This window comes from Pimephales promelas, chromosome 21, assembly GCF_988280905.1.
Source record: "Pimephales promelas chromosome 21, fPimPro1.hap1.1, whole genome shotgun sequence".
NCBI lineage: Eukaryota > Metazoa > Chordata > Actinopteri > Cypriniformes > Leuciscidae > Pimephales > Pimephales promelas.
The window spans coordinates 21,621,222-21,649,192 of record NC_142789.1 but is presented as its reverse complement, the minus strand read 5'-3'; the positions used below and the strand labels follow the sequence as shown (position 1 = coordinate 21,649,192).

The window sequence follows — 27,971 nt, the reverse complement described above, 5'->3', positions numbered from 1 at the left end:
CATGAGACCTTATTAACGTGTCACAGACTCTGCTGCAGCTGGTTCGACGGTTGGCTGGAGGTCCCTGAAGGTGGATTTTCGTCTTTCTATCGTCCCGGGAAACCCGGAGAAGCAGCCGCAGCGTTTAATGAGCTCCTCCATTCATCTGGACCAGCATGACCGAGGCGATTTTTCCCGTCTTGCAGACTGACGTAACAATATTACAATGAAAGGATGCATTTTCTTGGGCTTTATGAACGTCTCCGCGCTCGTATAGTCACCAGGGGGCATGCACACGTCAATGCAGCGCGGGAAACATTTTAACATCGTAACATTGTAACGTCGGATCGGGGGAACGTTCGAATGGACGTAGGAGCAGCTCCGCGGCTCTTCATATCGCTGTAGTTTGTGTTACGGGAGGTTCCTGCTGCCCCCATCCATCTCTCCGGCTGTTGTTGTGAATTGATCTAACATGGCGACTGTACCCGTGTATTGCATCTGCAGATTACCTTACGACGTAACCCAGTTTATGATCGAATGTGACGCCTGCAAAGACTGGTTTCATGGCAGGTAACCGCAATATTTCGTTCAACTATTTAAGTGTGGATTTGGATGGAAGCGTTTTGCTCCCGTGCGCACATTTTGTATTGCTCTTAAGAGCGAGGGCCGCTTGAAGAAGAAGGCGGAGTTATATTTAGCTGGCTCGGTTGACACATTTTTGTGAACTGTACAAAAAGATTAGCTCAATCGTAAAGCCATTTCGATGTATTTTCTACGATGTGAGCTCGATCTGCGTGCATCGCACGCTTTGGTTGCGTCTCAGACTGGACGTTGTCGTAGTAGTGAGCCGTGGGTGTCTGCGAACACGAATGGCTTTTCTTTTACACCTTTTTTTACGGTCCTTTATGCGCCGTATTTGTCCAGATTTGCTCCTATATCAGTGCTTGAACTGTCTATGAATTGTGTGAAAACTGTCCTTGTCCTTTCTGCTGTCCGCTGGAAGAATAATAGGCTACTTATGAGCCAGACATTGCAGATTTAGAGCTGCTCTGCACATTTTAACATGCATGACATCTAGCCAGTATATCATAGACCGTATTCATCATGATCAAAACCAGTAAGTTCAGATTTATTTGCTGTATTGGTTCCGTGAAGCATCACTGACAGCAGCATGTATTGTAGCCTAGTCCTGCAAATGAGTTTAACTCGATCCAATAACGGCAGTCTGTTATTAGGCTAGTAGGCTAGTCGGTTATTATTCGATTTCATCTTAAATTGAATTATTCTGTATTGTTTGCGTGAGTGAAACTTGCGTGAACAGGTTTAAAATTCTATTTTGTAAATGTAAACAAAGAACAAGCGTTCCGGTTCACTGACTGATACATTTACGCGCGTTTAATTTTAACCCTTTAATGAGCCCTGTGATTGTTACAGTTCTAACGCTCAATTCATGCAGTCAAGAATATGATAATTAGCTACATGACGAGTGTTGTTGTTTAACGATCTAAACAGAGTGACCGCGTTGTAATTGTGTCTCGTTTTCAGGCTGAATATCTGCGGTTAACTGCATATTCAAATGTAGGCTGTAAGGAATTGTTTTAATTGTCACTAATGTGTTTGTTTCTGTTGGAGTGAATGAGATTTTAAACGTCTGTGACCTCTATATCGAGAGGGTAGGGCGAGGATCAAGCGAGTTATGGCTTTTAAGTGTGTACACTGATGTTAACACTGATAATTCTGTATTAAGCTGTTTATGGCAGTGTTAACTTGTCTGAAAAAAGATTTGAGATTACAATACTGTAGCAGCTGCTAACTGACAGTTGTTGGTTTTTATCAAGCATTCACCAATGCAAAATTTGTGTGTAGAATCTGATTATTCTAATCTTAAAATATCACTTTGGTAGTTCTGCTTTTTTATGCTTGCTAGTTTTAAAACACTGATCATCACACAACTTCAGAATAAACAAAGTTTCCCGGTAACACTATACAATAAGGTTTCATTAATAAATGTAATAAATGGACAAAACATTTGTTACATTGTTAAGCGCTTTGAGTGTCCAGAAAGGCGCTATATAAATGTGATGTATTATTATTATTATTATTGTTAATGTTAGTTAATAAAAATATAATATAATGTTAGTTCAAGGTGCATTACCTAATGTTACCAAACACAACTTTTGATTTGAATAATGTATTGGTAAATGTTGAAATTAACATTTAGATTAATACATGCTGTTGAAGTCTTGTTCATTCTTAAAGGCATAGTTCACAAAAAAAAAAAAAAAAGTTCTGTCATCATTTACTCTCCCTCAAGTTGTTCCAAACCTGATTTAATTTTTCATCTGCTGAACACAAAAGAAGACATTTTGAAGAATGTTGGTAACCAAACAGTTTCTGGTCCCCCGTTGACTTTTTCATACTATGGAGGTCAATATGGGACCAGAAACTATTTGGACATAATTTTAATTTTTGGGTGAACCATCCCTTAAATTCATGTTAACTAAAGTAGTTTATAAAAATGAACCTTAGAATCTTACATTTAAACTGGTCACTCGAGTCACGCTTATAAATAGAGCTCAAAAACAAAAAAGATAAATACATTAATATGTTAATGTATAAAAATCAATTTTACAACTTTGACTGCTGCACTTAACCATGACAAGTTTAAAGTGCATCATTCCTATCATTGATATATTCTGTCTTGCAAAATGCATTCTGATGTTCTGTGCCCACAGAACCTCACAGAAAGCTTAGCAGATTTTTGTAGAACTGGAACGCCTGTCATTTGGTTACACGCATCCCTCACCCTTTGCATGATTGTGTATTAAATATTTTGGTTAATTTGATGATGCTTTCAGCTACTGATAAGTGCAGCTCCATTTGACATGTTTGACTGTATTTAAATCCGTAAGCCGATTTTTTTTTTTTTAACAGATTTTTACTTAAAAAATATTAGCCAAAGTGACTTCCAGCTGTCCATTTGTAGAAATATAACTCTCTGTAAGTAGTATCAGGGTTCCCAAGATCATAGAAAACCTGGAACTTGTCATAGGAACTAATATATGAATACACATATTTCTAGTTTTCTATGCACTATATTTAACTGTCTAAATACTAAGCTACACTGCCTGTTCAAGTGCATGTGAACTCTGTAACCTCGCCTTTTACCTCACTTTCACCCCGTAGCAGCCATGGGATCTAAACCAAAATCCCACTGTTGGAATTTTTAACCACAAGGCTATTTTTAAGTAATTATTTTGATTTTAGAAACAGCTTTTGTAACCTGATCACAAGCATCACCACCAAAGATATTAAGTTCCACTTCCACATTATTATTATTATAACTTCCTTTTGTTTCTTTCTATATATACTATATGTTTAATAAATGTTTAATCCGTTCCGAAAGGTGCCTCTATGATCAGCATACATTTCCATCCAGGGTAAACATGTTGATATTTTGGGATTTCTGCAAGCATACTAGCCTGCGAACAGAAATGAAGACATTTTTTAACACTGCTGTCTGCAACGCACCTCCTGACCACATGCCGCTCTTTGTGGTGTGGGCGTGTGCTCTCCACTCTTCAGGTGGTAATGAATGACATCATTCCCTTCTTTTACAGGGCAGGATGCCAGCTACAAGTGGCGCATCAGATCCTAAAAGATATTTGTCCCATTAATGACAGAGCAGCTTTGGCATATTGCACAAGTTTATGAAATATGTTATAATAATACTCGATTATTGCACCTGTCTCGAAGGTGACTTTACAGGAAGAATCATTTAGAGCTGCCATAATGTTGTATGTTCCTTCATGCTTTTGTTGTTGTTGTATTTATTGATTTAATCTGTCTTGACAGTGTGTAATTACATTGTCTGAGAGTGAAAATCCAGTTAATTTACCCCCCCCCCTCAAGGACATTTTCTTGACTGAGCGAGTGAGCGCCGCAGACTAGTTATCATTACACTGTTGATCATCAAAGTAGACGCAAAGTAGAATATGACTGCATTAAGGTACTTAAGGTGTTGTTGTTGCTTTTAAGAAGAGGCTTTCCTAGACGTGACTATTTCTGGAAAGTGATTTTGAGACTTTCTTTTCAGGACCGTCTTCTCTTAACATTCAAAATGGCCCCATAAATAAACATTGCCATTACGGTACATGTTTGCAGGCAGCTGCTGCAGATCTTTTGCAGGCAGTTGTTTGACGATTAAGGGTCTATTGTGCCAGCACAACAAGACATGTTGTACTGAGTGTAATTTCACAGAGAGACAAGCTAAAAGGAACAGCTCACACAAAAAGTGTTTATTCACCACTTTTTTTTCTTTTTCTGAGGAGCACACAAGGACATTTTACGCTCTTTTCCACGAAATATAGGACATGGATTGTTTTTATAGTTAATGTTGTTTTTGTTTTTTGGATGTTGACCCCTGTTGTCTCTATAAATTATTGTTGCATGAACATTCTTCAAATGCTATCTTTTTTGTTGTTTTTATTAAGTACAATAGCAAATTCAGTTTTGCATCACAGGAATAAATCATATTTTAAAATATATTCAAATTGAAAACGATAGTACTGTTTTAACTGTATTTACTCTCTTTTTGTGATGACGTCACTTTATAGGACAACTCGGAAGCTAGCGTCGTATGGGTTCCCTCGATCGAAAAGCTATGCATTTTCCCCATAGACTTTTGGAAAATCACAAAAAATAAGATCTGTGTTTAACAAAGACTTGTGACCCTTACACGTTTTGTCTATCAAGATAATCTTTACAAGTTAATCCAAAATGTATACATTTTGAAGCCTATATAAAGTTTGTGAAAAAACACAAGCAGACACAATAAAGTTGAAAAAAAAAAACACTAGCAGGTTATAATAGGTGTGTTTTATGTCATAGATCAAAACGTGAAAATATTTAGAGGCTTTGTTCACCACCAACCTTATTTCAGGTGATTTAGCAAAAACCCATTCAAAAATCCCATAGACTTTAGAGTGAACCGGGAGTGCTAAATGCTAACTGCTAACTCACTTCCGCGTTTTTGGCCTACCCTACAGAGTGACATGTAACTTCGGCACTCTATTAATTAATATATTTTGTATCAACATTGAGCTCCATCAATAACATAAATGATTGTTTTTTTTCTTCTTCTATGGAACACAAAAGGATAAAAAAAAAATCACACTTCGCCTTCTTTTCCAAGTAATGTAGCGTACACTGTTATGTAGGCTACAGTGTTATTGGTGCTCTTGGTATATTTTTGACCACTGTGGTCTCTTAAATTGTTGCATGGAAATTCAAAAATATTCTCCTTTTGTTTTCTTTGATCGTAAATGTCAGATGGGCTTTGGAATGACATGATGGTGAAATAATAACTACAGTATTATTATTTGTGTTAACTGCTCCTTTAAATTGACATGGGATTGGCCTGTTCATGGCATTGTGCAGATACTCATGATAAGGATTAGCCGAGGAGAGTCGAAGAACATGGGAGATAGTATTATAGCAGTGTTTCACTGCTAATCCTGATACACGAGTGGGCGGTTTGACCTGTCACACCCACATGCTCTCTTTGTTGTCCTGAGACTTGGCTCCTTTCACTTTTGCATTGATTCAAGGGTGCTGACACCAACCACCATCTGAGTGGAAAGCATTTGTGATATTCATAAGGCTGCACGTTGTACCATGGTGGAGGAGAGCCCATAATGGACACTCCCAATTCAATATTTCCTCATGACCCGTGAGCAGCTCCTCCTAATGGCTGGAATGTGTTCCAGATGCATCGGGTTCATATTAGTAGTATAGGAAGAACATTTGCACTGCAGATGGAGTGACAAAATGCATACAGTGCCTATAATGTAATGCAGACGTATTTTTTGTAAAGCTGCTTTGAAACCATATGTACTGGGAAGAGCGCTATACAAATAAATGTGAATTGAATTGAACTATAAAGAGGATTCAGGTTCTTGGAGGATTTTCATTTATGGCTCATTTACAGCACTGAATCACAGTGGATCTAGTTTGTTGTTCTTTGCCACTGATCAGCCAATCTCAAAGTCAAAACAGATATGTAAAAACAATTATTTTTGATTTTATTTTTATATGACATGCTAGTGCATTCAATTTGGTTTAGAAGAAACTTACGTAGTTAAATCACTGTGTGCCAACAAGTGACCACTAACAACTAAATGAGTTACAAATTGAACAGACTGTGATACAGCAACGCTTCAACAGCTTTATGGGACAGCGATAAAGAAAAAAACAGTATTAAAAATGTCACCTGACATCTTGGCTGTAGTTTTGCCAGAAGGCATGTGGTCGACTCTGAAGCCAGCTGGACGGAGGTTGAGCTTGTTGGCCATCAGACTACACACCATATTTGGCTTACTCTAAACATTGTGCATGATCAAAAATGCTCCATTTCCACTATGCAGGACTGGATTATGGACCGGGCCGGTTCCCTGAGGCATTGGACTGCCAAGGGCCACCAAAACCTCAGGACGTGTGGCCAGAGACTGTGAAACAAAGCTGTATAACCACTAGGGCTTCAATAAGGGGCAGGAAAGTGGCCAGATGTGCAAATCTGACAGAACTAGAAAAATGTCATTCTGTTAACATTGAAATTCCGAATATTTCATCCGAGTTCGCGGCTTGTTTTGAATGGTCATCAGTGGATGGTCATCAAGTTTATTATTGGCACTGTGTATTGCAAAATACTTTTACAGAACTGTGATTAACCAGGTTTAATTTGCTGTAACTCAGTGCTGACTGCTGCTGCGCTATTTTAATAATATTGCAATGGATCTATTGAAACTAATAGATGCACATTTGTTTGTTACAGCTGCGTGGGAGTGGATGAAGATGAAGCACCAGATATTGACATCTATCACTGTCCTAACTGTGAAAAAACCCACGGCAAATCCACCCGTGAGTATCTTTTCTTCATACTGTGAATGAATTAGGGCAGCGAATTAGGGTTGTAGTAAATTGTCTTATATATTTTATCATAAGTAGTATTTTAATTTTATATCATATTTGACAAATATAGTAATACATTGTGTATATATAACGTATCCTTTAAAAGTTGGGGTCAGTTAGATAAAAAAAAAAACTTCGATTAGTAATGTAATAAATGGATCAAAAGTGACAGTAAAGGCATTTATAATGTTACAAAAGATTATTTTTTTCAAATGCTATTCTTTAGAACTTTCTATATGTCAAAGAATCCTGGGAAACAGTTTAAAAAGTTTCCCCTGAATTTCATTGCATTATTTAATAATTATGAAAATGAAATACATTCAAATTTGATTTCTTAATTTTCAGTATCAGTATTTTTGTACAGACTTTGAGATCTCTTTTTCATTCAATGTGTTACTTCTTTGCAATTAATTGTGAAGTTTACTAACGTTTCTACATCAATTTTGTACCAGTCCAACCCTGTAATGAATGAAAACAAGTTTTAGATACGTGATCATTTATTTACAATCAAAGTAGTCTTGTCCCATTACCAAGACTGCCATCTAAATAGCATATAATATTCATGAGAATAATGTATTTTTTTTAAATGACAGAATACTACATACTAGTTTTGGTTCCACACCAATCAAAACAACAAAGTTGAAGTTAAAACCTTCTTATACATTTAATATTAAGTACATTTTTTCTGTATTAAGAAACTGGCTCACTATGTGTGAATTTGATTTGGTTGGTTTCATCTGTTTATATTTTTAACAGTGAAAAAGAAAAAGAGCTGGAATAAGCATGACACGGGGCAAAGCGGAGACGTCAGACCAGTTCAAAACGGCAGTCAGGTGTTCATAAAAGAGCTGCGCAGCAGGACATTCCCCAGGTATAGTACACATGTATTTACGCACCTTTGTGGAGATCATCCCAGTCCACTGTGAAGAATTTAAAGGGCCAGTGCTCCTGATAATGCCCAAGTTTCAGTTTATCCAATGTCCAGAAGATGGCGCTCTATGATCAGCTTTGCTCATGCTCTGAACTTTTCCACCAGACATGTGAAAAAGATTCCAGGATGATGTCTTGGAGAGATTGTGTTGGTGACTGTAGGTAACATGCTTACTGTGTATTTTCCACTGCAGTTCAGAAGATGTGGTGGTCAAGCTGTCTGGAAGTCAATTGACATTGGACTACCTTGAGGAGAATGGTTTCAATGAGCCAATTCTCGTCCAAAAGAAAGATGGGCTGGGGATGGCCATGCCTGCACCCACATTCTACGTCAGCGACGTAGAAAACTATGTTGGTAAGTGAATTTAGGTAATATATGTTGTTGATTAGAATCTAATAGTAATAAAGTAGAACAAAACCAAGTCTTCCTTCATTTTTCCTTAATTTTGTTCTAATTGTTGTCTACTTTTTTCATTTAAAGGGCCTGATGTTCTTGTGGATGTTGTTGATGTAACCAAACAGACAGACAGCAAGATGAAGTTAAAAGAGTTTGTTGATTTTTACTACAGCACAAACAGAAAGAAAGTATTAAATGTGATCAACCTGGAGTTTTCACAAACAAGGTAAGCAGTCCTTTAAAAAGTTGCATTGGGATATAGCAAAACTTCTAATTTCACAGTTTTACTAAATAATTTAACACAGCAAAACCTAATACACTAAAGCACACTCCTTTTTATTAATTAACATAAATATTAGCAAATTAAATGTAAACATGACATATAGCCTTCTCAATTAAATAAAAATGTCAGTATAATAATACGTGTCATGGGTGTTTTTTTTTATAAGGGTGTCATTTTGAGATTATTTCCTATTATTCCCTTTATTTCTGTAGAATGGACACTATTGTTGAGAGTCCGCAGATAGTTCGGAAGTTGTCTTGGGTTGACAACTACTGGCCTGATGATGCATTGTTGGGGAAGCCCCAAGTGTCCAAATACTGTCTCATCTGCGTGAAAGACAGCTACACAGACTTCCACATTGAGTGTGGCGGTGCCTCTGTGTGGTATCATGTACTTAAGGTGACTCCTTCATATTTATTTATATCTCAATGCTACTTATTTCTATGGCAAAAAAGCATTTCAAAGTATTTTATTCTTAAAGGTGCAGTGTGTAGATTTTAGCGGCATCTAGCGGTTCGGTTGCGCGTTGCACTAAGGGCTCAGCCCACTACTCAAGCTACGGTGGCTAAAACGGGACAAACATATCGTCGTCTGAGACAGCAGAAAATAGCCAGAGTAAGCCAAGTTTCTGTACCACAGTCCATAAACCACATCATGGATAAAGTTTACAAAGCCACAGTCAGGTGAGGCTCAAGGGTATTAATATATAATATAATAATAGTAATCAGCTGATTGTCTCACGAACGTAAGCAGCACATATCTCCCAACATAGCAAACCCATAATACAGTGAGGGAGAAGAACCACATGAAACTATCCAACTACATATTTCCTAACAGGGTAGTAAAAGTTTAGCTGGCTAAATATGAGCTGTTACTGTGGTTGAGCTGGTTAAAGCAAGCATTTTTTATACTCGACGTGTCCGCGTGAGTGCAAAGGTGCGAGCAGCAAAAATGATGTGATTGTAACAGTGTGCTCGCCTCCGCATTTCCTAGACACCATTTACTACACACAAATTGATAAATAATAATGAATACATTTATACATTTTTTTCTCTGGTTTTTGAAAACTCTTAAAATGCTTCCAAGGTCGATGGGTTGGTGACTCCTGTAACGTTACCGTTTTAAGTCACTACTCACGGTGTTTATGGCTAGCTTCTAGGTTTCTGCGGCTTCTCTTTCAAGTTAGTGTCAAAACGCGGTCTGTAGCGATGTTAGTTCGCATTCGGCTACGGTAGAAACATGACGTCACAATATGTCGACCTTCTTTGAAGGGGGTGCCCGCCCGCGGTTATGTAGATATAAATGTCTCATTCTAAGATAATAAAAACATTATGGTTCATTGAGTAAGGTCTTTATACATCACTGAACACATAGTTATGGATCTTATATTGCATTTCTGTCAATAGATCCTCAGAAATATTACATATTGCACCATATTTTTATACAGAATCATTTTTAAATATATAATTTTTTTGATAAATTTTATTTTTAGATTTGATGTGGTGTGAATTAACACCATATCAAACTTGGTAATTTGTTGAGTAACAAATTTATATAGCAATCAGAAAACAACATAAGTTCATAAGTTTATAAAACATAAGTTCATAATATACATTTTTGTTACATGATTCTCTATTGGTCAGTCACCACATTCTGTGGTCATATATTGTTGTGTAGTGGATGTTGAGCTGTATATTTGACCTGTGTATTGTATAGGGAGAGAAAATCTTCTTTCTGATCAAGCCCACCTCTGCCAACCTTTCTCTGTATGAGCGCTGGAGTTCCTCATCCAACCACAGCGAGATGTTTTTTGCTGACCAAGTGGACAAGTGTTACAAGTGCACACTTAAACAAGGGCAAACTCTTTTCATTCCATCAGGTGAGACACTAGGGTGCCAGAATTAAATAAAAAATGAAGCTCTAAGCTCTAACATTCCTTTGTTTTTATTTAATGGCAGGATGGATTAATGCAATACTGACTCCTGTGGACTGCTTAGCCTTCTCCGGGCATTTTATCCATAGTCTGAGCGTAGAGATGCAAATGAGGTCAGTGATCTGCTTCTTTTTCCTTTAAGACAAGCTTTGTATGTGCATTTTTATAGGTTCCCACAATACAGTGTGATGATCTCATCACACTGCATCTTAATACCTTAATTAGAAAAAAATGGTAAAAATCTGATTAATGTTCTTCCTTAAAATACAGGGTGCATTAGTCAGGGCACCCCTATGTTAAATTCCTATAGAGTCAGGCAGATTTTTATTTTTAAAGGCCAGTTATTTCATGGATCCAGGATACTATGCATCCTGATAAAGTTCCCTTGGTCTTTGGAATTAAAATAGACCCACATCATCACACACCCTTCACCATACCTAGAGATTGGGATGGGGTACTTTCCATAAGATCATCTTTCAATGCAAATCAAACCAGCTGTTAGGCTAACAGAAATAAAACCGTGCTAATCTCTAGGTATGGTGAAGGGTGTGTGATGATGTGGGGCTATTTTAATTCCAAAAGCCAAGTGAAACTTTATCGGGATGCATATTATCCTGGATCCATGAAATAACTGGCCTTTAAAGATAAAAATCTGCCTGACTCTATGGGAATTTAACATAGGGTGTCCTGACTTATGTACCCTGTATTTTAAGGAAGAACATTTATTTATTTATGATACATTATTCATACCCCCCCAAAATTGGTTGGATTTTTCCTAATTTTTCTAATCAAGGCATCAATATCAATTTCCAAAAGATGATTTTTTTGTTCTCTCTTTTTAGGCAACTTTAGCATGGGTGTCCTAACTTATTCACATCACTCTATATATATATATATATATATATATATATATATATACAGTATATATATATATATATATATATATATATATATATATATATATATATATAAATACGGTACAGAGGGTCTGGTGTGTACTGTAGGACTATTATGTGGGATTAAAAGGCCTAATATCTTTGGCTGTTGCCAATTTAAATGTTATTACATGCTGTTTGCCATCCAGTGACAACTGAAGGAGGGTGATGCAATCGAATCATTCAAGCGTTAAACTTTCGCTGTTCTATTCTTGGCACTTACAAGCCTCTGTAGCAATGAAAAGAAAGAGGGGAAGTCAAGAGCATATGCTTTTGCCTTCTGAAGTGCATTTCTCACATCTGTGAGACCACGATTTCCTCTCAAGGCACAGTTTTCAGTAATCCTCCCTTTGCTTCTCCACTCAGAGCATATGAGGTGGAAAAAAGACTCAAAGTTGCCAGCCTCACTCCTTTTCCAAACTTCGAAACAGCTTGTTGGTATGTGGGGAAATACTACCTGGAGCGGTTTAAAGGTGAGCGAATAATATAAATAAATACAACCTGTTAAAAAAAGTGTGGCTAGTTTTTATGTGGCTTGTTTGTAGGTATTGTAGTTGCGCAAAACTCACAAGTGAAAAAGAGCAAAGTGTCAGTTTCACTGCAACCATTTACGTTTGCAAACTTAAATCATTCGCAGCGAAATTCCCCTGAAATGGCTTCAAAGGTTTTGCTTTCGAAAATTGCCTCTCCATCCTGCTAGATGGAGATTTATCCCTAATAGTGAACTTTGGGACTGGAAATAAAAAGATCTAATGTCATAAGGTAGACTCAAATGACTTCCTTCTCGCTCGCTTCGTGCGTGATCCTGGAAGGGGCCTGCTGAGCAGACGAGGAGGGTCTGGATGCCCGGCGTATTATTGCAGTCATTACATCGGTGCATCGCGGAGTTCACAGATGATTGGCTTCAAAAGGCAGAATCGCTTGCTCCATTACAACCTGGTGTTTAAACTCCCCTCATCTGGCCTTGGACTACGTGTTTATATTTCCACCATTTTCCCCCCGTCACGTTACTTAATTTTGCCAGATTGCTGTTGCGCGCACATTGCAAAAAGGACCGCAGTTGGTCTCCAAGCTATCTGATGTTCAGATGGAGGAATCAGCTTTCAAGGTCATCTTTTCAAGGGTTCAACTCTCGTGTGTGACTGCAGGTAGGGGAAAAAAAGACCTTGGCTCCAGGCCCAGCAGGCCGACTGGGCCTCCGCCAGCTCTATTGCTTTTCCCTGCTCGTTTCACTGTTTCAGCTTTCACTTTATGTTCATGTTATTCATTTAAATGCAGTGTGGAATATATTTCCTGTAGTGGCTGTGTATCCAGTCCAATGTAATCAATGTTGAAGCTGGCGCTCCAAAAAACCGCCCATGACTGTTTTTAGGCCCCTCTGGATTGAAGTAATCAGTTTGATATATGAATGGCCTTTGTTATTGAACAGTAATGGGTCAGGTTGAAAATGTAGTCCATTTTTATCTGCCAGTGCCCCCCTCTTTCGGTGAGTTTCATGCTCTGAGCATTTCTGACAGGCCAGCCACGGTCTTGGGCATTGCTGTTAATGATTTAAGGAAAGTTAGACCTTTCATCAATTTGCCTATTTAGAAAACAGCCCTTTCTAGAGAGGATCTTATGTTACTAATAGGGCACTAGTTGAGTGTTTGGATCCAGATGGGAATAATGGAGTCTGATGCAAAATTTCCTAAACATTTTGCAGGTTTGCACAAGGCGAACAAGCAGCCACCTCCTTACTTGGTACATGGTGCCAAAATTGTCAATGGAGCGTTCAGATCGTGGACTAAAAAACAGGTAAATATTTTTTGATATTCTCTAGTTTCACTGATTTAAATTGTAGGTCAGTTGACAGTGACTCTCATTTTTTGTCTTTATCCAAAGGCTCTTTTAGAGCACGAGGACGAGCTTCCAGAAAACATGAAGCCAGCACAGCTCATTAAAGACCTTGCCAAAGAGATTCGGATTTCTGAGGTGAAACGCTGGAGACTTTGGTTGGATGTCTTTACTCTCATTTATTCAGATATGATCTTGATTTTTATTATGTAGAATGTTTTTGTACATGTTCAATCAGCTATTGCCAGAATCAGTAATGGTTGACAACTTCTTCACTGTCTTTAACTCAGAATGCAACAAAAGCCATAAAGAGCGAACCCAGCAACTCAAAGCCCCCAGCTGAGGAACCCCCGTCTGCTCCATCAGAACCAGAAGAGCCCTCGTCCCCCGCACACATCTCCTCCCCGCCACGAGATAAGCCAGCTAGGAAGAAAGCCACAAAGCCACCCAAACCACCCAAAATGCCCAAGGCACCCAAACCACCGAAGGAACCCAAAATAAAAGAAGGTGGCAAAAAGAAAGGGAAGAAAGCAAAAGAAGGTATTTTACCTGAGAAAAAGCCCTCGAGTCTGGCGGCTCTTGAATCCCATGCAAAGGACATCCTGAACAAGATGGACCAGCCCAAAAAAGTAATGTTTTTTCATCCGTATAATATTCAACATACAGTATATTGTTTATGCCTATGAAATGACTTAAAAGGGTGTATTATAATTTCCACCAAACATCCATCAAAATGTTTAATACAAGAAGTAAAATGCAAAAAGAAAAAAAATAATCAAGGCAAAAAATAGTTATATGCACATTTATATGCACATAAACAGCCATATTTTTGACTACATACACTACCGTTTAAAAGTTTGGGATCTGTAAAAAAATTATTTGTTCAAAATACTTTTTTAATAATTTTTTTATTTAATCAATTTGTTTGAATTTTATCTAATACTTTTTAATAATAATTTATAAATAATTTATTTTTCCTTGTAATATATTTTAAAATAACATGACAAAGTTTCAGCATCAGTCTTTTGTGTCATAATGTTCGTTCCTTCAGAAATCATTGTAATATGCTGATTGGGTGCTCCGTAAACATTTCTTATTATTGTCAGTGTTGAAAACAGTTTAATATTTTAATGGAAACGGTGATCTTTTTTTCATTTGATGAATGGAAAGTTTAAAAGAGCAGCATTTAATGTATCGTTGCTTAAATGTATTCATTTCTTCACTAAATTGAATCTTACTTACCTCAAACATTTGAACGTTAGTGTATATTTTTTACTAAAGCCTTTTTAATAAATTGAAAATGCCACAAAGAGACTTCCAGGGACATTTATGAATGCATTTTGAATCTATTCATTAAAATGAACTGAACATAAACAAAATATGATACTGCATGTGCAAAATCATTTTGAATAAAATCAATGTAAATATATCACCCTGCTCTAGATCTGTCAGTATGCACTTTTATCTATTTACAAAAAAAACTTTTATTGTCTCTCACTTCACACAGCTGTTAAAAACTGGGATGAGTATTTTGGAGAAAGAGACGAGTAAACCAAATGACGTTGCAAAGTTCGAGATGATTCGAGAGCATAATAAGAACAAGACGGAGGCCAAATGGAAATATAAGGTACGTTTGTTAGGTTTACGATGTAAGGACACAATTGTAATGAATAACCTTGTGTAATGCAAACATAATGATTTCCTCCAAAGCATCATAGATCAGTGCTAGAGAAGAAGCTTTGAAAATCCACGCAAATAGCATCAAACCCCGACAAGTTGAAAAGTAGCAAGCAGGGCTTTGGGATCATCCAGAAAGTGATTTACACATTTTAGATCAAAGCAATCAGCAGAAATAACTCTGCGGCTCAGTCACTCTCTCTGTTCTGGGATCATCAAAGCAGCAGAACCCTTTACGCAGCCTCAGTTTACCTAATGCTGTAATGCTATGTCATATCCCAGACATGCCAGCTAAGTATTTACATATGCCTTCATTTCTACTATCAAAATGAGCGTGTTGTGTCGTTAATGTTGGATAACATGGGATGGCTTTTGTAGGAATAGCTTAATTCTGGTGAACGGAAGGCATTACAGGGCTTTCGTTCAAGGGGGGAAAATTCAATGCCAAACAGCCCAGGAATGTTTGTAGTTGCTCCAAGTCTCCTGATCCGAGTGCTCCTTTGCCGCTCGCCAAACATTTGCAGATGGAGAGAAGCCTCTGCTAGATAGTCTTCAAGGTCATCAGCCGCAAAGGCTTCAGTCTTTGACGTCTGATCACAGTGGACGTGGCTGACAGCGAAGACCCGAGAAGTGAATGAGATGGGAAGAGTTTTCAAGTACTGATGATTGTTTGGTGTTTCTTTTCATCTCGCAGAACAGCAAACCTGATTCGCTATTGAAAATGGAAGAAGAGCACCGATTTGACAGAAGTCTACTCAGCCATAAAGACAATAAATTTGCATTTTCATTGTCGAATAAGAAGTTGCTGGGGTAAGTGCGTTATTAAAGTTCAAATTTCAGGCATGCATTATTAAATAGGCCCATGTTAATAAATATTTTGACATGATCGACAGCCCTAATTTTGAGTCTGTGTTGTCTCTTCTGTCAATCCAACTAATGTTCTTTTCATCTGGTTTCCTCAGATCAAAGATGCTCAAGACTCAGACCAATTCAAGTGTTTTTGGCTCAATACAGAATATTAAGGAAGAAAAGCCCAAGCCTGTGAGAGACGAGTACGAGTACGTCTCTGATGAGGGGGAGCTTAAGATCGACGAATTCCCAATCAGGAGGAAAAAGAACGCAGTCAAGAGAGACTTTTCCTGTAAGGCTTCATGATATGCGATCTGGGCCAGTGTGATTTTCTCATTAAATAAGACATAATTTGAAAGCCAAAAATTATTATATACTTTATAATCAGTTCCAGATGGAATCAGTAGACTTCTGTTAAATTTATTACACTGATTTTGGGCGACAAAATGATTTAAACTACAATCTTATTCGTTTTTGAAAGTATAATAAAATTTGGGATGATAAAACTATAATATACAAACACACAGGGGATGGAGTCCAAAAATTTAGATTGGGCAATATCTGCGAATGAGGAGTGAATTAAGTACTTAAGATAATTACTTTAGATATTCCTTATTGGTCATGAAACTGGTTTTCATTGTTATTTTAATAGTTTTAATATTTTTTGTCCAAATAACAGTGGAATTGTTTAGCCTTTTTTATGAATTCTGAATATTGAATTAGTAGCAAACAGCTCAGGTCAATGTGTTACACTTAGGGCTGTCAAACGATTAATCGCGATTAATCGCATCCAAAATAAAAGTTTGTTAACATAATATATGTGGGTGCACTGTGTATAATTAATTTATATATATAAATACACACACACACACACACACATGCTTGTATATATTTAAGAAATATTTTCATGAATATAGATTTATATATAATTTATATTATATATAAACATAAATATTTTATATACACATATTTTTTTTTCTTAAATATACCTTCATGTGTGTGTATTTATATATATAGGCCTATATATATATATATATATATATATGCAAAATAATTATACACAGTGCACCCACATATATTATATAAACACAAACTTTAAATTTTAGGATGTGATTAATCACGATTAATCATTTGACAGCCCCTAGTTACACTTATACACACGTGTCACCACATAATATCCTCGATAAACCTCTGATAGTAAAGTTACAGTTGTAATAAAGTTGTAATTTCGTAATAAAGTTACTGGCCACCATACATTTATTTGAATGACTTTTGCTTGTATTTGGCAGTGTTTGTTTGGTCCCTGGGTGGCGCATATGTAGAAATGTGTGAGTGACAGGCATTCAGATTATGTTAAAATCCGTGGGCACTGATTCCATGTTGGCCTAGTACCTATATTAGACACACTGGGATTTTAACCGATTCAAAAATAAATCTTTTATTTCATGCGATGTGAGAATAATCTTGAACATCTGATGCTATTTGCAGTTTTATCAAACATCAAAGAGCCCATTCTGCCATCGAAAAAGCCAAAGCTACAAACGTCGGACACAAAGGTAAGCATCAACTCCATTTATAGTGCTGGTCCAGTGTTATTTAACAGAACGTCAATAGTATTTCTCTTTAATCAGACTGATTGAATACCCCGATCCGCCAAATACTTACATATGTTCAAAGCTATGTTAAAACAACAACAACATCTAAATTTAAATAGAGAATTTTCTTAATTGGGTTATTGTCTATGAGTTTATGTGATGTGGTCATGTTTTCATTGCTCATTGCATCATTGCTCTTTTTTGTGTTTTTAGTTTGTGATTGTGAAGCATTTTGGGCAACGTGAGTTGCATTAAACTGTGCTATATAAATAAATAAACAAACAAACAACGGTAAAAACATTAAAAGACTGATTTTGACAGTAAACAGGAAGAATTTAGGACAAAATTCAAATCTCCAATCTTTATTTCATGAAGTAGCTGATTAATTCCTTCTGGATGCATTTAAAACATTGCAGCACTGATGTTCTCAGGCCTGTGATAATTCACCCATAATGTTCTAACTTAAACCAACATACGGCACAAATCAAAGAGAGCGAGCTGCAAGACGAAGCCAAATATCACCTCAAAACTGATGAAGGAAATAGCTGTCGACTGAATCAAATGAGAGCAAGAAAGTTAATCATGACAAAGGCCCGCAGGCGAACTATGTGAGGGGTTACAAAAGGCTACAGGATATACCAATAAAAAAACTCACTAAACTAAGAAAAATCCGGTATATAGAATGGATATTGCTTATGCAAATCGTTCAGCTTCTTGTGTATATTTTGACACATTTACATTATGTACTTCATGTCAGTTTTTTCTCCCCCGCATTGTTATTTCAGAATCTAGATTCATCAGATGAAGAATCGCTCCACATAGACACAGAAGCCAAGACAGAAGTCAAAGGTCGTAACTCCAAGGTCTCTAAGAAGAAAGGGGGCAGTTCAGCTGGGATTCTGGATCTCCTACAGGCCAGCAAACAAGTGGGCGGCATTGACTACAGTAACAACAGGTATGCACGTTGTTATCTATATTCTGGTGTCTGAAAGGCATGAGTTAGCCAAGTCAAATAATAAAGCTGAATAGGTTCAGTTTTCGCTTTGATATTTAAAAAATAATAAAAATAATTTTATCACGGTTTGCTTTGGAATGCTGAGACTACGGTTTCCGAGAAACATCCCCTCTAGGGCAGCATCGCCATTAATGTTAAATTTCAGAATTTAATTTTTTTTTTTTCAAATTTAAATTTTTAAATTTAAAAAAAAAATTGTTTTGTTTTTGTGTAGACTTTGATAGTTTTGTGAAATAAAAGTCCTAGATATTCCATATTTTGGTTGATTTGAATATCTTCAATCGGCGTTATATTTTTTCAATGTGTTAAGTGCGTATATACATTCAGGCCGAGTTAAAACAGTTTTAAAGGGGTGATGAACTGAGAAATCAAATTTTCTTTGAGCTTTTGACATCTAAGAGGTCATCATATAAAAATATCCTCTAAGTATCAGAACAAAAAAAAGCTTTTATTGACACCAAGCTCAGCAAACGACTCGTTTTTCAAAATGGGGAACTATGACGTCAAAGAGGATAAAATACCACCCCTGCAGGAGAAGATCAACGCCTACTATAACACGGCCGGTTTAGCCCCGCTCACCGATTCGTGCATTACACTCATAGCTAAACAACATAGATGCCTACCTCGTGATGACAAACCCGGATCGAGAGTTAAACTCATTATAATATGCAAAACTGTTATCCACTCACAGCAGTGGGTGTTTACTTCCAAGTCTTCAATGTGAGACGCCCATAAAAACGGAGCGTTTTTGAGCTGGGCTCAAAACTAGGGTTAAAAATAGCCTATTGCTTATTCATTTTGATGTTTTTGACTGTAAAAACAAAGTTGACCTCAGACAACAATATAAAAAATGTAAAAAGCCAGTTCATGACCCCTTTAAAACACATGGCTTGAGACCTCGCATTTCTGTTCAATACTGTTTTGCTCCGTCCATCTGTTTTTGAACCCAAGAATGTGTCTTGTGGGAAAAATCGTGACTAGTATCTGGTGTACACGACCCTAAACTAGTGTAATTATACAAGCAACTAGTTGTTTAGACAATCCATCGACCGGTCATTTGCGCGTATCCCTAGTTCATACATTTTCATGATTCATGTGGTATGTTTTGTACATTACACACGCTAATGTGGCAGAGTATGTATTATGGATATATTTTGTGTTTGGCTGAGGGCCATAGGGAACATACAGTTTATATGATGAAGCATGTTCCTGACCCTTTAAGAATTAAAACACTTCATATTTCTAGCTTAACTGTTAGTGCTTAAACTTCACACTGTAAACACATCGAGCACAGGCGTTTCTTCATCCGTTGAACAATGGCTAAAGTAATAGTTTGCACGGCTCTTTATAAGCAGTTTACATGTGCTGGCGTTATTTGTTTAATCCCTCTACACTATTAATTTGTCAAATACAGCAAAAGCTTTAGGCCATTCCTCTTCATTTTACTGTTTGCTGTTTTGGGCACATTTTTGATGGTCTATTTCCACTGCGCTGAAAGCTGCAAATCAGCTCAAACTCAAAATGAGAAGGAAAATATGGCTAAAATATGTTAATTTCTCAAATTATTTTTTTGTGCTTTTAAACCTGACATGACTGCAGGATTGTGGGGAGGAAATGCCTCCAGTCAGTTGCGACCACATTAAACAAGCTCTTGACTCATTGTTCCACCTCACTGGTTAATCACTTAATAGGTGGTAATCTGCAAAGGCTAAATCTCTATTTTTCTGCTAGTTACCCCAAGCTTGGAAGCAGATGTGGACACAATAGTCTTAGTTTACACGGTAGAATCTTCTTGTGACAAGAAAGAGATTTAAATGATGAGGAAATTAACTTTTTATTGGCAATGAATGTTTAGTGACAGGTAAGTTAGAAAAGCAAGAGACAGATGTGCAAATTAGTGGTTTATTGAATGAGCAGATTTGATTATAAGACAGCACAGGTTCAGTTTTGGTTGAATGAAGGTTCAGTATGATTGAAAGCAGAGATGTTAGGTAATTTGGTTTGCCTTTTGATAACACACCTTGGATTGAATCTTAACTAGGATTTTCGAGTTAGTTTTCCAGGCCCACCCATTAGCTTTACATGTTCAGTTGATTAAAAATGCCTGAGAAGTCCACATGACATTGTCCTACATCAGCTGCAGTGGAAAAGCTCTTTGGCCACGATTGCCATCAACCATTTCTATGGTGGGTTAAAGGTGATGTGTAATGTTTTGAATATTATAATGTTATACTGTAATAAATCAAATATTTGAATATTGTATACAACTTTTTTCAATTTACATTCACAGTCGACTATAAGTAAACTATTAGTATTTCCTTAAACTGGGTTTTCATCCTATTTTTATGCAGATTTTGGGATATCGCCAGTGTTGTTTTAGTATTCATTTATACTGTTATAAACATTTTAAATTACATTTTATTTTTACATTTATTAGAATTTTTAGTTTAGGTTCCAGTAATTTTTCATATTTCTATTTAGTTTCAATTTAAATGAGCTTGAACTTATTTTATTTCATTTACTTGCTAAGACAACATTTCTAATTTCGTAATATTTATCTAAGATTTATGTTTGATTTATATATATTTTTTTATCATTATTTCAATTCATAAAAAAATGTTTAGTTAATAACATTTTTGACGGGATACTGCATAAAATACTGGATTGAAACACTAAGATGCAGATAAAAATTTAATAATGCACCTAAACTGTACATATTTGCACGCATTTTTTAAATTCAGCAAGTAAACATGAGAAGTAGTTACAATGGAAAGACATTTACTTAATAGTAAATTGAATGTACATCAAAAAAAAAAAAAATCATGTGACTGCCTCAAGTCATGTGAGTGAATAATTTGGCCTGGAAATACTGCTTTATTTGCTAATAGCTTTTCATGGTTTTATTATAAATCAAATATGCAGCTTGACAACGTATATCTATCATCATTAACCTGACCGGTAACGCCTTCTTGGGACTGTTCTTTCTGCTACACTAGTGGCGCAAAAATTACACACTTCACCTTTAAGTGTCCATCTCCATTCTCATTGCTCCCCATCACCCGACTCACATCCTAAAATTTCGAATCGCTTCTCATTCCCACTGACACTTGGAGTAATGTGCGTGTGTGTTGTGTATTTCTCATTGATGGACTTACAGTCAGCCACCTGCATCCCCCAGCACACAGGAGGCCATCCAGGGCATGTTGTCCATGGCTAACCTGCAGTCATCAGACTCTTGTCTGCAACCATCCTGGAGCAATAGCCAAGCTAAGAACAACTCTCACAGCAGCTCAGCCAGCAAGAAGCCGAGCGGTGCAGCCGGAGCAGGAGGGAACAGCAAGCGACCAGCCAAACGCTTGCCCAAAAAGACGCAAAAGAGCAGCAGCGTGGACAGTTCGGACATGTTCGACGATGACCAGGACCACATGGACGCGTGCTTTAGGGATTCTGACTATGGTAAGTGATAGTTCATCATGGAGAACACAGAAGATATTTTGAAAAATGTTATTGGTCAAAAAATTTTCACTCTATGAAGTGATTTAGTGTTGTTTGAACCTCTAAATGCAGAAGGTAACTTATTTTGGGATTGCACGCTGTTTGACAGGCGGCTTTGTGCGCATGTGCATACGAGTACAGCATTATTTTCCATGGCTTATTGTGCTTAATAACTGTTTTTGACATTAAGCACGTCCCAGACTGGACACATGACTGATGCTATCTGCGTCAAGTCGACCTATCTGGGCTTTTCGTAACTTTTTGAACTAATAAAGTCATGCATATAGCGATTTGCACATCCCCGATGTTTCAATAATTTCGACATATCGTGCAGCCCTAGTTTTAATAGCATGAGGGGGTGAGTAAAGTAGTTTTCATTTTTGGGTGAGCTATCCCTTTAAGAACCCATTTGGAGAACAGATTGTAGTCCTCTCGTACCTTCATCTTGGATAGCTTGTTTGCACTATTATCAAGACCAATTAGTTCCTCTGAGACAATTTGTCAAGGATGTTTCGTGATGACTTGGAATTGCCCAGGTGTCCTTAGAGCAAAGCAAAACAGTGTAAATCTGCTCTATCAACGTTCTGATTAGAGTTTGATTTTGACTTAAGGGTTCTCATTCACGGCACAGTGACAGGCGTGTTTACTCTCAGCTAGAACTTTTCAATCCCCCTTTTTGAATGGTCTCTTTTATAGCTTTTGTGAACCCCTTCCAAGAACAGCAAGACCATTAGAAGCCTGTTAATAATCCATTAGCATGAGTTTTAAACTGTTGTTTTAAATGCTTTTTGATCTGATACCCTAATTAGTCATTACTAGCACGCACATTCCCGTTTGGACTCACACTAAGAGAGCATTCCTCCTTTCTGTAAACATTTTTTTTCTTTTTCTTGATAATTTAATTGTTGGAAATTGCGTGTTCCTGAGTGGTTGAGTTCAAAGAAGCTAGGTGCATGCAGGACGAGGCAGGGCAAGGAACAGCTGCCATGCATCTGTGTCACGCTAACATCCTGTCCAATGCGAAAATACTTAGCACTGTAGTTTATGGAGTGCAAAAATAGGGTGGTTTCTCATGTATAAGCAGTGTTTAAAAGTAATGTGCTGCTTCGACGTATTTACATTGCTTTCTTTAATGACTTTAGACCATACATATAGCGCTCCAAGACAACAAAAATTTCCAGAAGAAACTAAAATGGTGGAATCTGTAGAATTAGCTAAGTTTTGCCTTCTTTAATCTTGTATTTTTCCATCCCCCCCTAGTATATCCATCTCTGGAATCCGAGGAGGACAACCCAATTTTCAAATCGAGATCGAAAAAAAGGAAAAATACAGATGACACTCCATATAGTCCAACAGGTAGTGCGAAGTCTCCAATTTCAGGTGGGAGTCCGACTATAATGTAAATGTAATCACATGTGATTATATTCATACTGTTGCAGCACGAGTTGGGCCCTCTGTACCACGACAGGAGAGACCGGCTCGGGAGGGGGCACGTGTGGCGTCCATAGAGACAGGACTGGCAGCTGCGGCAGCTAAATTGTCTCATCAGGTTAACTCTTTAAGCTCATAATGAAGCGGTTCATGCAGTGCAATGCCCAAATGTTTACATATCAATTTAAAAACATTTACTGATATTAAGAAATTGTGACAAACGGTCACAATGGATGGGTTATTTAACAACTTTAGGATTATCTGCATTTGCAGAAATTATAGGCAACAAGCCTTGTAATTGAAATAAATTTTTATCTTCTACTTTTAAATTGAGTAAATTCTAGGGCTGTACGATTAATCTATCAAGTCGTAGAGGCTGCAAATTAATTAAATAAATACATGTGCTGAGTGTTTCAGAGTGAAACGCTGCTCTGTTTGTTGTTGGTTTTTTTACATGCGAGCGGCTCGTGATCCTGTATTTTCGGTGTCTTAGTAAATTCTGCTCCACACAGACTCATCTCTGCATCTGCTCTGAGTTTGGGTTGCTTATAATGTGCATTGGGAAACATAACATGCACAAAACATCTTCCCAAACTTGTAATGAGAAGCACTTATAAACCAGCTATTGTCAACAAAAGAGAAGCTGCGGTTTTCTGCTAAAATAAAACTCAATTGGTTTAACATTTGAAAATGAAGAAATCAAGAAAGCCAGTATTAGTATTGAAATTATAAAGTTGTAGTGTAAAAGAAAATGATTCTGTTATTTTTCTTAAATGCTATTTTTATTTGTGTGAATATATATGTATATTACAGTAAAATAATTACATTTTGAATTTTGTTAAATATTTTTAATTAGTTATGATAGTAATAATAAAAAATAATATATTTTTAAATTTTATACTCAAATCAAATTTCCCAAATTGTGTAGCCCTACAAACAAGCGCGGCCAAATTTTATCAGAAAAATCCCAATTCGACCCCCCCCCCAAAAAAACCTATTTAATAATAGTGTATTTGCAAGGATTTTTATGTAAAATTAAGAAATATTTTGGCCCTGCACTATTTAAGGTTGCACATTGATGGCATTGTCCACATGAACTCCTTTGTGTCTTGAAGCACAATATGCTCTTTGAATCATTTCCAAATCCTGCCGGAGAACATGATCATCGGGTTTTTCCCAAACTTGTGGGAGTTGAGTGTCGTTACAGTTAAAGAAATCCTGAATCCTCTCTAATAGCTGATTTAGACTGATTCAGCTAAATTATCCTACTAACTAGTTCTCGCTACAGGAGGAGCAGAAGATTAAGAAGAAGAAAAAGAGTACCAAAAAGAAGCCCGTGGCTGTAGAGGAGCCTCACAAACTCTCTCAGGACAGCAGCTCTCCAGAACCCACCCCAGACTCCGAGAGCAACCTGGCCGACCACGAGTACAGCACTGGAACGGGCAAAACCGCCGGCGGCTCGCAACCCATGGCCCCCGGAGTCTTCCTCAGTCAGAGGCGGCCTTCATCATCGTCATCATCTCAGAACACCTCATCTGTCCCGCCAGCAAAAGTCGAACGTGGGAACTCGACGGACGCCAAAGGTGATTTTAGCCAAAACATAAATAGGATAATTTTGTGACGAGTATTAATTCATGTTGTTTATGTTGCACTGGCCAATCTGAGAGTCACAATTTCCGCACCATTTATCATTTATTGACACAGCTGTGGCTTAATAATGTATTGATGCGAAAGGATGTTGTTGTCGCATATGCTAACCATTTTGCTTTGTCTCGCCCACAGCCAAGAAGCTAAAGAAAGGAATGGCAACGGCCAAACAGAGACTCGGAAAAATCTTAAAGATTCATCGTAACGGCAAGCTCCTGCTGTAACATGGACAATGGGTGACTCAGACTTTCTCCTGATGTTTATGGACCCGTGGACTGATCCCCCCCTCCGCCCCCCTCGATGAGCCGGGATGAGAGCAGCAAGGACTGAAACGAACGGGAAAGCTAACAGGATCCCACAAGTTTTCAATTTCTAAGAAGAACATAGCTCAGATAGGTTTTTGCCTCTTCTTTTACTTTATAACTTTCAGATACTAAAAATGTACAGAATACCTGCTATTAATATTTTGTAAGAAGATTTGTCTTTGTTTTACTATGGCTATCAGTTTATCAGGGGTTGCTAATATATTATAAGATACAGTACATAGCAGTCATTCCAAGACAAAGAAAGTATCCCTTGCATGTATTCCAGTTGCATGCATTGTTTTTGGGAGGGAAAGGGTTAGTGGAAGGTTGCAAACAAGAAGTTCATTACTGCTTTTTGGATGTGGCTTATCATTATTATTATTATTATTTGTATTTTTTTTTTTACAAGTATCACTAAAGAGGATTTTCACTAACTGCCTGGGTGATTTTAAAATCCCCCATTTGGAATTTACTTTTACTTTTTTTTTATATGCATTACTTACACAGAACAACTTAAAAAAGTACTTTTCTGCTTGCTAAGCACTATCACAGATAATATTTATTGATCTAATATAATTGTACATGTCATAGGTAGCTTGAGAAAAGCCAGAAGGCACTTACAAAACAACAGTGAAGCACAAATATGAACTCATTTTGTTAGTAATGTTGTCCCAACAGCTACTGTAAAATGATAACTGTAGTTTTTTTTAATTACAAATATAGGAAAAATTAGTTTTTGTGGGGAAAAACATTAAACATGCATATCGATAACATATTTCCACTTAATTACATGCTTAAAATATCTTATTTTACTGAATTGTAACCGCATCTTTGAATTTTTTTTAAATTTATATATTGTTTTATCATTTTTAGACATTATGCAATCAGATTTACATCATCCTGTTTTTCACATTATTTTGTTTGACAATGTAGCTCTTATTACGGTTCCATTATACGTACAAAACACTTGCCAAAAGCAACAAAACACTACATTAATGGGATCTCTAGCACTGATGATAAGCCTCATCCATGACATTTCACTACATGGGGATACTTTCTCTCTTCTGTTTGTTTCACAGGCAGCACCAATTACCCTAGAATGAAATATGCATTTATATTGCTTCACAGTACAGTATGTAGAATGTAGCCTGTATATAGCTTTTTAAATGACTACTTTTTGTATCCTTTTTTCCTTAATACTTCATTATACATTTTTACTAGTTTTTTGCTAATTACAAACAAAAATATATATAAAGATATAGAAATAGTCATTACCTTTTTCATTTTTTTTTTTTGTTAGATACACAATAGCTGTACTTTTTTAACCATTGTTTTGTTCTCATTTCATTTTGTTACATTAGACAAAAGGTGTTGCCTGGAGAACAAAATACAGTGTAACATTTATTCTCATATGGCCTTACATGCAGAAAACCATGTGTATTATGATTCATTTATGATGGGGGATAAGAAAAAAAAAATCAACGTTTCTACGACCAGCCTGACATTTGAGCTAAAATACCCCTGATGGATTTTAAAAGTTATTTTACTAGCACCTTGTGAAGTGTTTTCTGTGTCAGTGATGTAATTTATTAATGTTTGTAGCCTTTTATACTTGTATAATTCTTAAGAGGTTTTGTTTTAAATCGTTTATCAGTCTGTGAGCCCCTTAGGACACTTCTATCATTAACATTGGGCAATAGTTCCTTTTTTTTTTTTTGTCTAAGCAAAATTTGTCTTCATTGTTTTCATCAAATCAAGTGCAACTGCTCTCATCAATACGAAATGTTACATTATTACTGTTATTATTATTAAGCAGCTATTTTAAATATCCATACCATCATGCCATGAGTTTTATTTTGGTAATAGAGTATGTACATTCTTAACCAGGTTTACTGTGCTCATAAATTGCAGTGTTTTAGTTACCAATGTAAATCTCGTATCCACCTTTCCGAATCGAAACAATGGAACTATTTCAGGTTTTTATTTGTACAAAATGTGTGTTGCTTTGTTGTGGTTTATTTTTATATGTTCAAACAATTAAATGCATCCACTGTTTCATGGCAGTGAATGATACTTTTGTAGTAGTGCACTCTGTTTTCTGACTCACAGAAGATGTTTTGAATTAACACCCATGTCATGTGTTTGCAGAAATGTCCTATTTTCTTGCCGTTTATATATTTAACCTTTTGTATTAGGATTTATTGCCCCTTGCATACTTTGTTATTCTAAATGCAATGAGTTGCTCATTATGTATATGAAGTCTGTTCCCATGCCATAACGGCACACTAAAGTCAGTTTTGGTAACATGTTCTTCCACCGTTCATATGGAATGGCAGGGCTACACACGTTCCCTGGAACATGCTGTGGTAATTACTTTTAAATGGGCTCATGCTACTGTACCATTCAGGTCTGATGCCCTGGAGAAACTCTCGACTCGCACACAATCCCCCCATTTAGAACCACATTGTCCACCGGGAGCCGACCTGCACTTTTTGCTTTTGTTCTTTAATACACAGCTAAAGCCAAAACACCAGCGAGTCCAGTTCATTTTCATGAACCAAGCCAAGGTCAACAGTGTTAATACTCTATTCGTGTTGCCGGACTCTGCCATATATAGTCTGAGCGTTATTTGGAACTGTGTATGTGTAAGGGGACGTGTGTAGTGTCCTATTGAACTTATGAAATCTTTGCTCTGTAA

The 27,971-nt window shown here is 36.9% G+C and overlaps 1 protein-coding gene across 2 annotated transcripts; it reads left to right on the top strand.

Annotated features, from left to right (window-relative positions):
• Positions 1-13: 13 nt before the first annotated feature.
• On the top strand, positions 14-27,354 carry phf2 (PHD finger protein 2). 2 transcript variants are annotated; one of them, XM_039673608.2, is made up of 22 exons: positions 14-549; positions 6,812-6,897; positions 7,705-7,819; positions 8,073-8,233; positions 8,360-8,501; positions 8,771-8,957; positions 10,275-10,437; positions 10,517-10,604; positions 11,793-11,899; positions 13,129-13,220; positions 13,308-13,397; positions 13,550-13,888; positions 14,767-14,886; positions 15,631-15,746; positions 15,899-16,077; positions 17,274-17,341; positions 18,166-18,335; positions 21,574-21,851; positions 23,151-23,246; positions 23,330-23,439; positions 24,610-24,904; positions 25,104-27,354. In XM_039673608.2, the coding sequence occupies exons 1-22, from the start codon at positions 452-454 to the stop codon at positions 25,190-25,192; spliced, it is 3,189 nt and encodes a 1,062-aa protein (XP_039529542.1). In that variant the 5' UTR covers positions 14-451; the 3' UTR covers positions 25,193-27,354. The 2 variants fall into 2 exon arrangements, with proteins under 2 accessions (XP_039529542.1, XP_039529541.1); XM_039673607.2 differs by having other exon boundaries at positions 15-549; positions 21,553-21,851.
• Positions 27,355-27,971: the final 617 nt, after the last annotated feature.